General features: G+C 33.2%; 1 protein-coding gene across 1 annotated transcript in view; it reads right to left on the bottom strand.

The window, feature by feature from the left end:
• The window catches only part of USP32 (ubiquitin specific peptidase 32), a 218,945-nt gene that overhangs the window by 62,143 nt on the left and 137,786 nt on the right, over window positions 1–19,016 (bottom strand). Inside the window, 5 exon segments of the mRNA XM_074262000.1 lie at window positions 348–488; window positions 908–1,083; window positions 1,877–2,069; window positions 11,256–11,358; window positions 11,474–11,535. Of these exon segments, the coding sequence (XP_074118101.1) occupies window positions 348–488; window positions 908–1,083; window positions 1,877–2,069; window positions 11,256–11,358; window positions 11,474–11,535 (675 nt within the window).

Here is a 19,016-nt window from a genome sequence, read left to right as displayed (position 1 = left end):
TGACAAGAGTTCCCTAATACCACCTGCGAATCGCAGTCAGGACTATGATGAAAGTCCTATGCTCTGGGCTATTCTCCCTGCCTAGATGCCACAAAAAGACATTTCACAACAGCACTAGCTCTAGTTCCTGTTACTGGTGTCTGTATCTAATGAGAATAAAAGTGCTTGAGAAGGAAATTTTCAACTTTTATATCAGCAATATATAGCAGTAGAAGTGCTACTTCAATGAGGTGAAAATATGCTTGTGTCTAATGAGAAGACAGGAAAGTAACCCACGTATCTTTTAATGAAAGTAACCATTATACCCATTCTGGAAGAGAATGAAAGGAACTAACAGCTATACTTACTGGTCTAGGAAGGGCCAAATTGGCGCCATACCAGTGATAAAGCGCTCTCCATACAGGTTCTGGGACCATTTCATAATCTCTGCCATGGATCAGTTGTGGAGCTCGTTTCAAGCGTCCCCCTTCTAGTGTTAAAGATGTAGCCTGTAGGAAAGATAGAATATATGAATGTTATTTTTCAGCAGGCTAGGGGAAGATTGTTTTACTTTGCCCATAAATAAATTAATAAAAACAAGAAATAAATAAATAATCAGTTCAAATTCCTAAGGCTGGTTTCATGGGGTTCGGCAAAGTTTTTAGTTTTTAAGAGAAATAATTGCCTCCAAAATAAATCACTTATAATCACAAAGTAAATTACGTAAAACTTTAATTTGTGCATTTACAAATAAGTACAAACTATTTTTTGGTGTATTTGATATATATATATATATATGTAGCTAAAAGTCTTTAGAATTCTATTAACGCCTTTAGATGTCCACTCTAAAAACATTTCAACTTGTTGACTAACTGAATAAATTGAAAACATTTTCATAAGTTAACATTTAAGATGTCAAATTACTTACCTTGACTGGTTCTTGAGTTACCAAAGGCTGGTTATCAATAGCCCCTGGTTTCTGTGGATTGAGTTGTAGTAAGATGTTCCCATTGGATCCAAGTAAACACTGATTATTATTGTCTGAAGTGTTGTGTTGTCTAGCAAAACACATATCTGCCCCTGGGGTGCCAGAATATAGAAAACCTATGAAGGAAAGAAAGGATGGGATCTTTTCTTATTTTGACTTCACTTTGAACAAAAACATGAATTTAAATACAGTTTTCAAGTAATGACAGCTTTACTATCCAAGATTATATAGATTTAATATGTTAAATCTATCTGTATCCATATCAATACTGTCTTATAAATTTCTAGAAAATAAATACAATGAGTATGTTACTTTCTTTCTGGAATATCTAAGATATGAAAGTAAAATGAAATAATATATTTAGGTATTAAGCCCATTTTAAGGTACTATATAAATGTCAAATATAACCAACATAGCAATTTTTGTTTGGTCTCAATGTCACAAGGCCAAATGAAATTATATTGTCATTGTATTTAAAAAACACAATTCCCACAAATCTGTCAAAGATCTTCGCTGTTAGAGGTGAAAATAACCTAAGATATACTTGCCTGAGAATTAACTGTAAGATCAATAGATCCTAAAAAAGGCAGAATACCAAATACAAAACTTACATTTTGTAAGTTTGTTTCTAAAAATCTAACATCTATAGATTAAAAATAAATTACCCTAAGAGTAATATACTATAAAGAGACAAGGCAATAAAAAAAGTGAAAAACAATGGAAAATTGTAGTTAAATAAAAATGTAACAAAGAATTTAAGAATTTTGTTGTTCAACTGTTATATTTATAGCTACAACTGACTTAGGAGGATTATGACTTGTTGTCCTTATTTTAGTATTTCTTACAGTGTAGACTTCATTAATGTAAGACCCAGAATAAATCCCTCTAGAAATAAAACATTATGCTTACTGTTGCCAGCAGTCTCTGAAGCTTCTGATGCAGTAGAAATATTGTCAGACAGCTTCTCTTCTGTGGGACTCATATAATTAAGACCTCCACCCATTCTTTCATCTCCCTGCTCCATGGGATGTACTGCTGCACCGAGTGAATTTTTCCCTCCATTCAGAACAGAAGCAGGTTCGATCACAACAGGATGAGAATCCTGACACCACCAAGATGTGGAGAAAGGATTGAAAAAGGAAAAAAGCCACAGGCAATCACATGACTTTGAACTATTGATTATAAAATTACTTGTAGCTAAATGGGGTCAGCTCAAGTCATTCTTATACATAAAAACATTAATAACCTCTACAAGAACAAGGACTCTACTCATTTCTTTTGTATTCCTTACTATACCTTATAACTTGCCCTACATAAAATTTCTTTCAAATTTTGATATTTCTTTATAGCACATGAAGTCAATTTCTTGGAACTTGTGACATAGCTCCTCTTTGTTCCTTAAGTATCTGCCTGGATGCTCATTTTCAGTCTTTGCTGTATCATCATCTATGTTGTACTGTCTAGTTCAGGTGTGTGTGTGTGTGTGTGTGTGTGTGTGTGTGTGTGTGTGTGTGTGTGTGTTGTTAAGCCTTGGACATCTCCCACATCAGACCACTGATTTTATACTGCAAGGGTACAAGACCACCTAATCCAATGCCCCAACCTCTCAAACTTCCCCCACCCAACTTACAAATAAGAAAACTGAGTACTATAGAGGTTAGACAACTTGACAAGTAGTGACAGAAGCATGATTGAAACCAAGATCCTTTGACTCCAAAGCCAGTGCCCTATTCACTTTACCACATTGTGGAGGTATTCACTATCCCTCAATTACATCTTTAAATCCTAGATCAAAATAACCAACCTCAGTCTCTCTCTTGAGATCCAGTGCTTTTTTACCAACTGCCTATTAGATATTTTGGACCAACCATCCTTTTATTTAACCAGATTATCTATCTTGTAATCATCCTTGACTATATTATCTTTCTTATTCCACTATTCAATTCTACAACATCTGTTGTATCCATTCCTTCTAATACAATTATTCTATAACTACATTAATTCATACCCTTATCACTTTTTCCCCTGAATTTTTGATATAGCCACATAACTGGTTTCCCATATCCAGTTTCTCTTCTCTTGCACAATTGGTAAACTGATTTTATTCCTTTTATTAAAGAAGCATCAGTGGCTCTCTATTATTTCTGAGATACAACTCCCTTGTTTGGCATTTAAAACACCACCTTCTGCCTTTATATTATTCCTTTTAACACATTCTATATTTTCAGGTTCTTTCTGTGAATGATTTTTATGCCTTTGTCCAAATTGTCTATGTTTGAGAATGCACTCTTTCACTTCTACCTCTTAAAATTCCTTCCCTTTCATCAAAATTTGGTTTAACCAAAGCTTATCCTGAATGTTGGCCCCTTTTACTATGATCTTCTTCTTCCCCTCCCCTTATAGTTATTCGAGGGGGAGAAGGAGGAAGAGAGAGAAAGAGAGAGAAAGAGAGAGAGAGAGAGAGAGAGAGAGAGAGAGAGAGAGAGAGAGAGAGAGAGAGAGAGAGAGAGAGAGAAAGACAAATGGGGGGGGGGGTGTTCCTTATCTGTATACATGCTTCCACTTACTTGAACTGAAGGATTCTTGGCTCTTTTTTGTCTTTCTACCATTAGCATAATAAATATATGAATGTAAGAAGTTGGGACTAGTGCTGGTTTTCTTGCTTTCTTTGTATCTCCAGTGCCTGGCACAGTTTTAAATGAATTTTCTATCAATACTGAGTCTTTTAAGGCCTTATTTACAAGAGAACCAAATTCTGTAATTAAAATATAGTTTCCCCATTTTTTCAGAATTTTGTCAATTTTATATTCCTGAGGTACATTAAAACTATGATTAAGCAACATGGGAAGTAGTGTAGTATAGCAGAAGTACTCATATGCAACCTGGGTTCTAGAGCCTAGGTCAGTCAGTAACTTTGGGGAAATCCTTTAACTTTTTCTTGGCTGTAGTTTTTCCATTAGGAATCAAAAGGATTGAAGAAGATATATTCAAATGACTCTCCTAATTGCCAACTTTTATGATTTTTATGTTTTAGAATCTATTAGCATCAAAGAATCTAGGTAGTGTCATTCAATTTTTCTGAAAGCCTCCAGCAATAGGAAACATACACAAACATATCAGACAGAACAAAAGAGATTGCCCCATTTATCTCCATTTACATTTCTATAGAAAGAGATTTCACTAACTTGGGGTGTGGAGAGCCTAGCTTATTTTATAAAGGAAAGACATCAATTAGAACCTAGTGAACAGAGAAACAATCAAGTATTCAAAACCCCAAGTGGATCATAGCAAGCTGGAATAAATCACTTTTTGAGCTGCAACTGCTTATTTTCCAGTGTAAACAATAATTCCCTTGCCCTCTGTTCCTTCCATTTAGGAATTCATAAAACGATTTTACCACTATATAAATCCTATTAGCCTTCTATCAGATAAAATTAGTAAACCTATTAGACATTGTACTAAGAACCAACACATAAATGGTGAATAACTTATCAGGCAGATAGACTATTCTTTAGTAATTCAAAGTAAAGGTCATATTATCCAGCATCTTAAGCATGCCAAAATTTACATGATCCCACTGTTTATCAAATATAATAAACATTTATTTCATTATGGAAATCAATAATTAAGATAATTAATATGTGCATTTGAGTGTTGATTATTGATTTGTATTCAGAGAGAAGTCATTTTTATTTAAAGATATCTGCTTTTTATAATTATTGATGTAGGCTTTGGCAATCATTATTTATAATTCTTCCTAATACTGTTCAACAAATTCTTCCAATCTCCCTCTTCTCCTTTTGGTCAGTTTTAACTTTTTTTTTTAGAAACTTTAACATTATCTGTAACAATTTTTTTTTTCAGTTAGACATTAAAGTTGCTAGGGTAAGGAGCAAAAAAAAGAAGATTAAGAGGTATATCTCTGTATATTGTTTTCTCTGCGTTTTATATAGGCTAAATAGGATAGAAGTGTGGAGGGATTTGGCTTCCTTATAGACAGAATAATAAAAGGCCCAAATCAGGGAAAAGACGGTATAGAAAATTTTATCAGCATTCCTATTGCCTTAAGAGAATGTTATCCTGACTTGGTGGGGCTATTTGGCATAGTGAATGTAGCATTGAGGTAATGTAGTATTTTATATTCTTTTAAACATTATGGGCAGTACTCTTATTATTCATAGTGTTTATTTCATTTCATAGTTTTCAAATACCACATTGAACTCTAACTCCAACACTGAATCACTTGGATTGGTCTTAGTTTGGCCTAATCATAGAATGATCTAGCTATTCTTTGATGTAAAGAACTAATGGAAAAAATCATATTCTTGGAAGAAAAGAACATTTCTTTACAATTGTATTTAGTCCAGAATATGACTGGGTAGTTTGATTCCCAGATATTTTATGCATTTTATAGTGATTCTGAATAGTATTTCTCTAAAATTTCTTCATGGGTTCTGTTGTTATAACATAGAAATAGTGGATTTCATTCATATACTATTGCTATTAATACTGTTAACAATTTACAATAGAAGCTATTGTCTTAATTCTCTGTTGATTCTTTGGAGTTTTAAGAAAATCATCATTTCACCTACAAATAATGATAATTGTCTATTCTTTGCTAATGTTTATGCTTTTAATTTCTTTCTTTGATCTCAGTTGCTACAAGTAGCATATGTACTGGCACAGACACATGAGAATAAGAATCATTTTTCCATAGGTGTGTCAAGGACACAAAACAGTGCATAGGCTCATAGGTTTAGAGTTGGAAGGTATTTTAGAGAACTCTTCATGTTACAAATTAGGAAAACCAATCCCAGAAAAGTAAAGTGATTTGACCAAATTCATACATGTAGCAAAGAGCAGAGCCAAAATGAACCTAAGTCTCTCAAATTTCAAATGTGGTATTCTTTTCCATTGTACTACACTGATTTCCTTCTCAAAAGAACTGCAAACTTAACAAACCATGTGTCTTTTTCTTTTTGTCTTTTTCTCTCTTAGAATAGTGCTTGTCAGACAGTAGTAAATGTTTATTAATTAACTGACAATAATGACAAAATAGAAACCCAAACAATAGTATAGGGATCACAAGTACAGGCATACTGTCAAGAAGCTATAAATTTGTCCAATTGTTCTAGAAAATAATTAACAATTAAGCAAAACAAATGACTAAACTGATTTTAGCCTCTGACCCAGAAATTTATATACAAAGAAATCAAAGCCAGCACTTTTTATGGCAGTAAAGAATGATTAGACAAAGAAAGCACATCAAAGAATAGCTAAACAAACTGATACATGAAAGTGATGGAAGAAATAGCAAATATGAAAAATTCAGAGAAACATGGAAAAGCTTTAAAGGAATCGCTAAAGAGTGAAATAGCAAGAACCAAGAAAAAACAAAATTACGATAATGGAAATAAAAAGAAAATAAAAACGAAGCTGAATGTCATATAATTATAAAGATTAACTTTGGTCATGAAGAAGGAATATAGAAATGCATCTCATTGCATTAGAGAAGTGAGGAATTGTCTATGTGGAATGATGTACAGTTAGAAATGGTCACTGTTATTTGGTTATACTTGGTTATGAGAAAGGAAAGGAAAGAGGGAGGGAGAGAAAATGTGTTCTATGCAGGCTTAGACCTGGTTATTTGTCCATTGATTTGACTTGATATTTTTTTTCCTTTGCTTTATGGGAAGTTCACTAGACAGGTGATGAAAGAAGTGGCTCTGAAAATAGCTGTGATACAGATTCAGGTACTGAAGAAAATTTTATTTTTGTCTTGTAAGGGGAAAATGACATTACAAATATCAATAAAACTTATTTTTGGGTAGGTAGAGGGTACATGGTTAGGCAGAATTTGCAGATGAAGAACTGACTGGACTCCAATTTTCAGCTATAACTTTTTCCCTACCTAGGGAAGAATATAATGTTAAAAGAGAGAGTCCCGTCATATATTCCCGTACATGAAGAAAGGAATATCATAGTCTAGACTGTAACCCATGAATAAGGCATAAGAGTAAATCACCTTCTTCGATCCTGATTATGAGCAGGAAAAGGATAACCACTAATTCTAAGGTTTTTTTTGTTTTGTTTTGTTTTGTTTTTGAGGCTAGGGTTAAGTGACTTGCCCAGGGTCACACAGCTAGAAAGTATTAAGTGTCTGAGGGAAGATTTGAACTCAGGTCCTCTTAAATTCAGGGCTGGTGCTCTATCCACTGCGCCACCTAGCTGCCCCTAATTCTAAGGTTTGATGTGAAAATGAATAAGAATATGAAGCCTAAAGTTTCAAAATCATTAAAAAATCTAAATGACACAAAAAGATATTTCTAGCTTTAATCTCTCCTCTGACTGACTCCCAGAGCCATCACTAATTATCTTCAGAAAATCTGTAGTGGAAATTCTACCAACACTTCAAACTCAACAGTATAAAGATTTTTATTCCTTCCTCCTTTTAACCTCCTTCTGATCTTAGCATTTTTGTCCTTAGAACTATCATTCAATGACTTTAATGCCAGGGATTCTTTGACCCTTCCCTCGTTTTCCTCAATCATATTCAATTAATTATCCAAATCCTTAAAATCTCACACATGTATTCTCAACAATATAATTTTGAAGGAATTATGAAAACTGTTATTCACCTACAAAGAACTGATGGGGTCTAAATGTAGACTGAAGCATACTTTCTTAAACTTTCCTTATTTTTCTTGCTTTCTTAAAGGGAGAGGTGATATGGAAGGTTATTTCATTTTCTTCCCACATAACATGACTAATAAGGAAATATGTTTTGGATAACTGAACATGGGTAGCCTATATACAATTTTTTGCCTTCTCAATGACAAGGAAGGAATGACAAGGATTTGTAATTCAAAAAAAATTTCTATGTAGCTATGCAAGGATTAATGTCAAATTATCCATGCATGTTTTGAAAATAAAAAGCTTTATTAATTTTTTTCTATGTAACTGTAAAAATAATTTAAAAAAAATCTCACAATTTGATCCTTCCTTTCTTTTATCACTGCTTCCAATCAAGTATAACTTTTAACTACCACCTGAGGTAGCTACTGCAATATCTATGGATTTTCCCACTTTCACTCACCTCCTTTTCATTTAAAAAAAAAAAAAAAAAATTAACCATATATACAGCAGAACACAAAAATGTTTTATGAAATTAGTGCTTAATATATGTGCATATTATACATATATATATATATATAAATTATAATCATTACTCTCAAAATCATTCTGCTTTTTTGTGTTTCTTTTTGAAACATCCAGAGAGAGAACTATGGAGACTGAATGTGGATCAAAGCATATATTTTCACCTTTTCTTGCTGTTGTTTGTGTGCTTGGTTATTTTTTTCTCATATTTTTTAAAAAGTTTCTCCTTTTGATCTGATTTTTCTTGTGCAGCATGATGAATATAGAAATATGTTTATAAGAATTGCACCTATTTAATCTATATCAGATTGCTTGCTGTCTAAGGAGAGGAGAGGGGGAAGGGAGGGAGAAAAATTTGGAAAACAAGGTTTTGCAAAGATGAAAGTCAAAAACTGTTTGCATGTATTTGGAAAAATTTAAAAATATTAAAAAACAACAACAAAAAAAAATTCAAGCTTTCTTATTCATAGCAGAAAAAGCCAGGGCTCATGTGATCCTAAATGTAGTTCCTTCAGACTTGAATTGCTCTTTTTTCTAGATATTGCTGGCATTTTTTTACTTTCAAATTATGGCTTTTGATTTTGCTTGCGATGGGGCAGCTAGGTGGCGCAGAGGATAGAGCACTAGTCCTGGAATTCAGGAGGACCTGAGTTCAAATCTGGTCTCAGACACTTAATACTTCCTACCTGTGTGACCCTGGGCAAGTCACTTAACCCCAGCCTCAGGAAAAAAAAGATAATTTTGCTTGTGATGTTCTTGGGACTCTTCTTTAAGAAGGTGATTGGTGGACTTATTCTAACTTTATGTAGCCTTCTAATTCTAACAGATCTGGGCAGTTTTTATTCATGATTTTTTGAAACAGTGCTAAATCTTAAAAAAGAATCATGGTTTTTCAAGAACTACAATAATTTAAAAAATATCTCACAACCAAATTTGCAGGTCAGTTGTTCTTGATATCAAATCTTAGATTTTCTTCTATTTTTTCAGCCTTTTGATACTTTCAACTTTTTTGATTCTAATGCTTCTTGATGTGTTATGAAGTCATTTATTTCTGTTTGGTCCTTTAAAAGTTTTTGGGGAGTTCATTACTTGGGTAAGGTTTTTTACTTTCTTTTCTAAACTATTTTTCTTTCAATTCTTTAGTTTTTTTAATTTTAATTTTTTTTTTTTTTTTAGAAAAATCTTTTGTTTATTATTCATGTCATCCTTGTTAAAAGTTGTTAGGAATTTATTCTCTCCTTCAAAGCTAGATTTTTAGGCATATCCAGATTTATAGTGATTTTTATGTTGGTCAGTGTCTTCTTTGGTTTATTCATCTACTTAAGAGTTAGTTTATGAATTCAAGTCTTTTTACCAGGGCCAGGCGCTGCTTTCTCCTACACTTTTGAATGGTCTTGCTTGGCCTTAATCTGGATCACCTAAATTCCTTCACTTATAAGGGATAGATCCCTCTAGATATCTTTGAAATTTAGAGCACTAGATCTTCAGGATTCTCTATTTCATCTCAGAACAGAGAACTAGGGATTTTGGAACTCTTACAAAACTGACCTATACAAGACTGAATATTTTCATAACTGTATCAGTTGTTGTGACTCTTCCTAGCTCTTGACTATGCTTTTTACCAGTCTTGGGCTTTCTGATCACTTTGGAAGGTTTCCTGGGGTAGCCCTCAGATCTTGTTGTATCCAGACATGAATCCTGAATGGCAGTCTATACCTGGCCTTCACTAAGTGTACTGAGAGGTTCTCAGCTTATTAGCCTGGTTTTTGCATGAGTTTTTCTGACAAACCCTTTTTTTTTTATTGTCAATGGGCAAAGTTTCTAAGCAGTTCTGGATAGAAGAAGTTATTTATGGTAGTTTCTAAATATAATTCTTGATGATTATTAGTCTGGTGTGAAACTTCAGTTTTTTGCTGGAGTGGGAGCATAGAAGAGTGAGGCATGTGCTTCTGTTGTATCAGCCATCCTGGCCAAAAGTCTTCTACCCCACTACTTCATGCATTCTTCACAGCAAAACCTGAATAATCTATCAACTCATATAGCATCTCTGTTCCAAACCTTCTAATGGTTCTCTATTGCCTCAATTTTTCTGCCTGTGATTTGAGGCCCTTCAGAATCTGGTATTATTTTCTTTCCAGTCTGATTCTCACATAATCCTTCATATACTTTTATGTCATAAACAATTTAGTGTCTTGTTTCCAAAATTGTTACACTTGCTATTTTCAGTGTCTAGAATGCCTTCCTTTTCCTCTTCCTCTTGAATTCCCATCCATCCTTTAAAATTAAAATCCAATAAATGTCTTACTAATTAACCTTTTTCTGATCTTTCATAACCACCTCTCTTCACATAACATATCTAACTTTATAATGCATTTATCATACAATGCAGCATAATATATAGTTATATGAATTTAGGTCTTATTTCTTCAAGTAGCCTGTAAGATCCTTGAAGACAGTGAACCTGCTTTATTAAATTATATAATTCTCCCATCTCACTGCTTAACATAGTGCTTTCTAAACAGGTACCAGTTCATTAAAACCTTGCTGATTGCAATGCTGTTTCCAAATTGTTCTTTCTTAGCTAACTAAGTACCTAGAAATATGCTCTTCAAATCAGTTGCCTACTGATTTGAATGGTATTACAAACAAATTCACTCATTCATTATTCCTATAACAAAAACAAAAACTACTTCATTACAAGTGAGTAAAATTAGATTAGAATCCTTTTTTAATTCTCTTGAGGAAGTCACTTTATCTGCAAAATAATTTAATATTAGATGATTTCTAAATCTCTTTTAAATTCATATGCCTTCCTCCTATGCTTAAAAAAGCATATTCTAAGATGAAGTGACATCCCCCTAGAAAAGCAGACATGCTCTATGCTCCCTTCTTTTAACAAGGACAATGACAATAAGAATGCCTGAAGTTTGATATTGTCTAAAGTCAGCCTCATTTGAAATCTTGAACAGATTAGAAAAACTTTCTCATTTAAATGTTTCTCTCTACACAAGATAGAAAGAATTATATGTGTGTCAATATATAATTAACAATTTTTATTAATACGTAGTGGCTATGTAAATTTATCTTAACATGAACGGTGTTAAGTAAAGAATGGATCGATTATACTTACATATTTGACATATTCTTTCCACTGCTGCCACCACTGCATGGAAATGATAAACCAGTTGTGTCCTGGCTGCAGGCCATATCTGCTCTCTCTTTCTAACCAGCCTCTGCACATACCAAAACAAATCAACATACTTATTTCAAACAGCTTGTTTCTTCTCTTTTGTTCCATTCCTTGTTCCTCTCTCTCACTAGTGCTGGCCGCAAAAAACCCACACCTACCTAATTATTTGTCCTTCTTCTTCTGGAGTAGCAGGTCTCAAACCCAGGACTATATGGCACACCTAGAGAAAAGGAAGAGAAGTAAAAATTTACCAACATATGCCAAGGACTGTCATATCAAAATGAAAGTACAAAGCAGAAATGTGGCTTCCAAGACAGGGTCCTGGGCTTACAAGGCAAAAGCCTGTAAAACTTAAGAGTTAACTGCAACAAATTAAAGTTATAGCTAGTTTTCAGAAAAATTAACACAAAAGAGACTGCTATTAAAATCACAATGTGGACTATAAAATGTCCATGTTATAAGAAAAAGAAAGAGATTTGTTAAAAAGACTTTGTTAAAATGGAAGGACTACAGAGGGAAAGTGAAAAGATTTGCAAAAAAAAATTTCAATAAAAGTTTTTTTTTGACTAAGGAAAGGAGATCCTTACATCCTTATAGAAGAAGCAGAAAGGGTACCAAACAGAACAAAGATGGGGAAAGTCGCCAGATTGGACCAAGTATAATAAAAAGAGCTGGAAGTCTACAATTGTAAAGGCAATGAGAGACCAATATATGAGGTATTCAAAAAAGGGGAAAGCATTCAAAGCATTGACAGAATCTCATTTCTTATTTTTGCTCCCCCACCCCCAAAAGCAAGAACAATTGTTGTCTCATCTATACAAAATCTTTATGAGTCATCTACATATAAATTAAAAGAATCTGCACTGAGGGCATTAATAAAGAATAAGCTTTCCAAGAAAAATTCAAAAATGGAGTATAAAAATAAAGTATATTCTTACTTTAAAAATTAATTGAAATGTGTAAAGAGAGATTCTACTGTGTCAACATTGCTTATGGATTATGAAAAATCATTTGATTTGGCAGAAAAAAATCATAACCTTGCAGGCTTTTATTATTTCAAAGTGTCTTCTAATCACATATGAAAATCATTCAGGATTCCTCAGAAGATTTAATAAAAGAAATAGTCATGTTGAATAACTTTGATGATAAGCATCAGGAAACATATAAAGCTGCTGGTGGAAGCTTGTCAAAGGTAATTTGCCATTGTGATGAAGAAATTTTTTAGGATAAGGTCCAAGTTGATCATTATGTATAATGAGGTCTTGAAAGACATCCTTGTTTGGAAGAGTTATGCTGACTGCATGAAGTCTCAATACATTATAGAGCTTCCTGAAAAGACTCTGTAAATACTCAAGAGACTCTGGCCTATCTACAAAATAAAATGGAGGAAATGTGTATTGCCCCGATTTTCATACATGTTTGGATGGATATTCTATAAAACTTCCTTAAAAATATGTTTATATAGGACAGACAATATAAATAGACAATTGGATGGGTCATAGCTGCTGATATTCAAGCAAGAAAGTAAGATAAATTGCTTTCAGAAATTGCAAAGTTTTCCATTAAAAAAAAGGCCTGTCTTTCAATACTAATATGTTCCCAGTGTTGCTAGATGGCATTGACACAGAATGTCACTGCAAACAAAGAATTAAAGATGAATATTTATCTCCTCTCTTCTGTTTTGGCTGTCACTGGGGCTATAAAAGTATTGCAAGCCATTGACAGCCAATAACCCATGGTTGTAGTTTTCAACAATGGTTGCAAAGTTACCAAAAATATTTCAAAACCACAAATACTGTCACCAAAATGGGTGCTTGACCACATATCTCAAGTTTGTGAGAGCTATGATCCGGGATGTGTGTGGGTTTGCTCCTTATTATAGGTGGGTCATGGAATTAACAAAAATCTCCAAAGATAAGCAAACTCTTAAATTCATCTTCCCAAAAATGTGGGAACTCATACCTGGGCCAAGAGGAAGGGAGGGGAACTTGGCAAGTTCCTCTCTGCTACCAGGAAGACTGCTATTAAGAAGGACTAAATTGGAAGGTGCCTACCTTCCCATTTACCCAATAGACACATACACACACACACACACACACACACACACACACACACACACACACACACAAACACAATTAATATACAAAAGGCAATGGTGATGAGGATGGGGAAGATGAGGAAGCTGCAATATGACTAAATATGAATACTATGAAAAAAGAAAAAAAAAAGATTTCATTAAAACTTATAACATGATAGAAGATGGCCTAGTCAAGAGTGAAAGATGACAGGTAGATAGCTCAATGGTGAACTTTTGAGAGAACAATCTCCACTGTTGGAGCAAATTCCTAATTCAAGAGATAACAAACGAGTATGGAGTATGCAGAATGGGAAAAAGAAGCCTTTTTGGTTTTTACTAATGACTACATATATATGAATAAAAACAAAAAATATATTGTTATGATTCTTCTCTTATCTAAGACCTAAAATTTTGACAGCCAGGAAGGGTAGTAGTGCTAATGGTGGTAAGGGAGACCAGTCATAATGGTGGTGGTAGTGTGGTAGTATTAGTAGTGATCATAGAAAATGTAGTAGCTCTTTTTGTAGTGACAAAGAATTGGAAAATGAGTAGATGCTCATCAATCAGGGAATGGCTAAATAAATTATGATATATGAAAGTAATGGGATATTATTGTTCTATAAGAAATGATGAAAAGCTGATTTTAGAAAGGCCTGGAAAGATTTACACAAACCGAGGCTGAGCAAAACAAGAAGAACCAGGAATACATTGTACACATAACAGCAAGATTGTGGAATGATCAACTATGATAGACTTGGTTCATCTCAGCGGTTCAGTGAATCAAGGCAATCCTAATAAACTTTGGATAGAAAATGCCATCTGCATCCAGATAAAGAACTATGGAGACTGAATGTAAATCAACACATGCTATGTTCATTACTTTTTTCTTCTTCTTCTGTTTTTTTTCCTCTCTTGTGGTTTTCCTCTTTTATTCTGATTTTTCTCTCCCTACACAATTCATAAAGAAATGTGTATTAAAAAATTTTTAATGTAAATGTATAACCAGAAAAAAACCCCAACAATAAATAAAAATAGAGGTGATAGTAGTAGTAGTAAAGATAGGAGCAATACTTGAATATGCAGACCACTAGGAAATAATGACTAACAGTGATACTAAATAGTAATATCATATACTTCCATATTAACTCACCTTCTGTAATTATTGCCCAGGGTCATAATCACCGGGATATTTGGAAAGACTGTCCTCTACTAAAAAAAGAAATCTCTGCCTAAGCCAGGAGTCCAATTCTTACCATAATGACTTTTTTTATGCTTCTCCATATAACCTTGTTCTTTTTAAAAATTTTACTTTTTTTTAAATTCTTAGTATTTTGTTTTCCCCAATTACATGCAAAAACAATTTTTGATATTCATTTTTAAAACTTTTGAATTCCAAATTCCTTCCTTTCCTCCCTTTTTACCCCCTCATTGGGAAGACAAGATACTTGATACAAGTTATATATGTACAGTCATGCAAAACATTTTTATATTAGCCACACTATGAAAGAAAACATAGACCAAGAAACCACATCCCTAAAGAAAAATAAAGCAAAACCAAGTATGTTTCAATCTGTATTGACACCATCAGTTCTTTGTCTGAGGATGGATAGCATTTTTCATTATTAAGTCCTTTGGAATTGACTTGGATCATTATATTGCTGAGAATAGATAACTCATTCACAGCTGATCATCTTACAATACTGCTATTAATTTGTACACACTACATTTCACACAAGGTATTAGCTCATATAAGTCTTTCCAGATTTTTCTGAGACCATACTGCTCATCATTTCTTACTGCATAATACTATTCCATCACAATCACAAAACACAATTCACTCAGCACTTCCCAATTGATGGGCATTCTCCCCACCCCTCTCCCCCAATTTCCAACTACCTGCAACCAGAAAAGAATTGTTATGCGTATTTCCATACATATCAGTCCCTCTCACCCCCCATTTTTATTGGCAATGCAGGTCCAAGAATATGCCCAGTTTTACAGTCCTTTGGGCATAGCTCCAAATTGTTCTGTGGAACTGTTCAATCAGTTTACAACTTCACCAAAAATGCAGCATTACCACATTTCCTCCCACATTCCCTCCAACATTTATCATTCTCCTTTTTGGTCCTATTAGCCAATCTAATAATTAGCCAATAAATGAGAGAGGTAGTACTTCAGAATCGTTTCAATTTGCATTCGTCCAATGAATGTGATTTGGAAACCCTTCTCATATAGAAATTTGATCACTTCATCGGAAAACTTCAAATCTCTTGACCATCAATTCAGGTATGGCTCCTATTTTCATAAATAGGGCTCAATTCTCAATGTATTTGAGAATTTAGGCTTTTATCAGAGAAATTTGTTTCAAATTTTTTTCACAATAATGATTGCTAAACATATTTCCCTTCATTCTATTTACCTTCATTATCCCATTTATTGTATTCTTTTTTTTCAGCTTGTACCACCTCAAAAATATTTTGCCTTTCTTTCTAGCATCATCACTCTTCTATTATCCCCTTCCCATCTTACATTCCTCTAGGGTCAGATATATTTCTATTCCCAATTAATTTTATGTATTATTCCCTCTTTGAGCCAATTTTGAGGAGAATAGGATTTATTCATCATCTACCTACCACCTTCCCTCTGCCATAAAAGCTTTTTGTTGCCTCTATTACATGAGATCATTTAAGACATTCTATTCCACCCTTTCTCTTTCTTCCATTTTACCCTTAATTATTTTTTTTTAAGATATCCCTTAGTTTCAACTCACATCTGTGTCCCCTTGTCTATCTAAACTCCCAGGTGCCCTGAAGGTGAAAAAGTATGTATGAGTTACACTTATTATCTTCCCATGTAGGAATATAAATAATTTAATTTTATTAAATACCTTTATTTCTTTTTCCTGTTTATTTTTTAATGCTTCTCCTGAATCTTATTTTCTTGACCTTTCATTAAGAATGCTTGAAAGTCCTCTACTTTACTGAACATTTATTTTCCCTCTGAAGCATTATGCTCAATTTTGCTTGGTAAGTGATTCTTGATTATAATCCAAATTCCTTTGCCCACTGGAACATCATATTCCAAGCCAATACTTGAATGTACAAGTTGCTAAATCTGTGTTATCCTGATTGTAGCTTTATTATACTTTAATTGGTGGGTTTTTTTTTTTTTGTTTTTTGTGGGTTTTTTTTGACAACTTGCAATATTCTCTCCTTGACCTGGGAGTTTTCATTTCGGGGAAGTATTCAGTACATTTTCTCAATTTATATTTTGTCCTCCGGTTCTGAAATATTGGGGCAGTTTTCCTTGGTAATTTTTTGAAAGATGCTGTCTAGACTCTTTTTTTGATTATGATTTTCAGATGGTGCAATAATTTTAAAATGATCTCTCCTTGATCTACTTTCCAGGTCAGTTCTTTCTCCAAAGGGATATTTTATACTATCTTCTTCTTCTTCTTCTTTTTTTTTTTTCCATCTTTTGGCCTTATTTTATTGTTTCTTGACTTGTTATATAGCCATTATCTCCCATTTGTTCAATTCTAATTTTTAAGGAATTATTTTCTTCAATAAGCTTTTGTAACTTCTTTTCCATTTGGTCAGTTCTGTTTTGGTAAAGCATTGTTTTCAATGGCTTTTTGTCCCTCTTTTACCATTTGGCCTATTCTGGTTTTTAATCTGTTATTTTCTTCAGCATTTTTTTTTTTTTTTTTTGGTATGTCCTTTACCAGGATGTTTACTCTTTTTTAAAAATTTTTTTCTTCCATCACTCTCATTTCTCTTCCTAATTTTTCTTCTATCCCTCTTACTTGATTTTCAAAATCCTTTCTGAGCTCTTTCATGGCCAGAGAATAACTAGTATTTTTTTCTTGGAGGCTTTGGATATAGGCGCTTTGACTTTGTTAATCTTCTTTGCCACCACAGCATCTTTCTATATTCTGAAGATTTTTTTGTTGTTTGCTCATTTTTCAAGTCTATTTCTTAATGTTTAAGTATTTATTAAGTTTATAGGGGTTTGTGCAACTGTTTCAAGATATTTCTAGCCATTTGTGAGTTTTCAGTTCTTCCAACATTGCATGATCTAGAAACAGATGTGTCTATTACTCTCCTGGCCTGTGCTCTCAATAATGAGTCCTCCTGGTTCAGTTCACTTAGTTCAGTTCATATACATCTTTCTCAGGGTTTTCTAAAATGAGCCCTTCATCATTTCTTATAAACACAATAGTATTTCATCACAATCATATAAGACAACTTACTCAATGTTCTCCCCCCAAAATAGGCATTCCTTCAATTTCCAATACTTTGTTGCTATAGAAAGAGTTCCTATAAATATTTTGAACTTTGACATTTTTATATGACTAAAAGTTTTGATTTCTTCTTCTGAAAACTGCCCATTCAAATCCTATGACAATTTATTTGGTTGAGGGATGCCTCTGATTTTTATGAAAATTTGGTTCAGTTCTACATATGTTTGAAACTTTCATAAGCAAAACTTGGAAGGTCAATAGAATCTTAAAAAACTTATATATGATATGAAAACTTGGGAGAAAACTGCATAGGGATAGAAAGGAAAAAACTTTTTTTTTCAGAAATACATGGAACTTACACATAAAGTAACTATGTGTTAGGGCATAAAAACTTAACAATCAAAGGCAGAAAGCAGAAACAGTAAAAATTTCTTTTTCAGATCATGATGCAATAAAAATTATATTCAATAAAGGGCCAGAGAAAGATAGCTTAAAAATCAATTGGAAATTAAACAATCTAATTCTAAACAATGAGTGGGTCAAAAAATCATAGAAACAATTTCACCCAAGAGAATGACAATAATGAGACAACATACCAATGGAATGCAGCCAAAGAAGTTCTTAGGGAAAATTTTATCTTTCTGTGTAGTTACATGAATATAATAAAGAAAGTGGAGCTCAAAGAAATTGGAATGCAACTAAAAAAGCTAGAAAAATAACAAATTAAAAACCATCAATTAAATGCCAAATTAGAAATTCTGAAAATCAAAGGAGAGATGAATAAAATTGAGTATAAGAAAGCTATTGAATAATAAGACTAAGAGTTGGTTTTATGAAAAAAAAAATAAACAAATCTTTGGCTAATTTGATTGGATAAAAGGAAAGGGGAAAAAAAAAGTTATCAGCATCAAAAATAAAAAATGTGAACCTAAATAAAGTGCTAATATCTAAAGCAGAAAGAGCCCAAACAGAGAAGGGAAATTACAAACCAATCTCCCTAATGAATATTGATGAAAAATTTTAAGAGATTACAAACACTGCTACTGGGTTTGTATCCCAAAGAGATCCTAAAGAAGGGAAAGGGACCTGTATGTGCAAGAATACTTGTGGCAGCCCTCTTTGTGGTAGCCAGAAACTGGAACCTACGTGGATGCCCACCAATTGGAGATAGGCTGAATAAATTGTGGTATATGAATATTATGGAATATTATTGTTCTGTAAGAAATGACCAAGAGGATGATTTCAGAAAGGCCTGAAGAGACTTACATGAACTGATGCTGAGTGAAATGAGCAGGACCAGGAAATCGTTGTATACTTCAACAACAATACTATATGATGATCAATTCTGATGGACGTGGATCTCTCCAACAATGAGATGAAC

Source organism: Sminthopsis crassicaudata, chromosome 4 (genome assembly GCF_048593235.1).
Source record: "Sminthopsis crassicaudata isolate SCR6 chromosome 4, ASM4859323v1, whole genome shotgun sequence".
Taxonomy (NCBI): domain Eukaryota; kingdom Metazoa; phylum Chordata; class Mammalia; order Dasyuromorphia; family Dasyuridae; genus Sminthopsis; species Sminthopsis crassicaudata.
The sequence above is the reverse complement of the archived record's forward strand: the minus strand, read 5'-3'. Positions and strand labels throughout refer to the sequence as shown.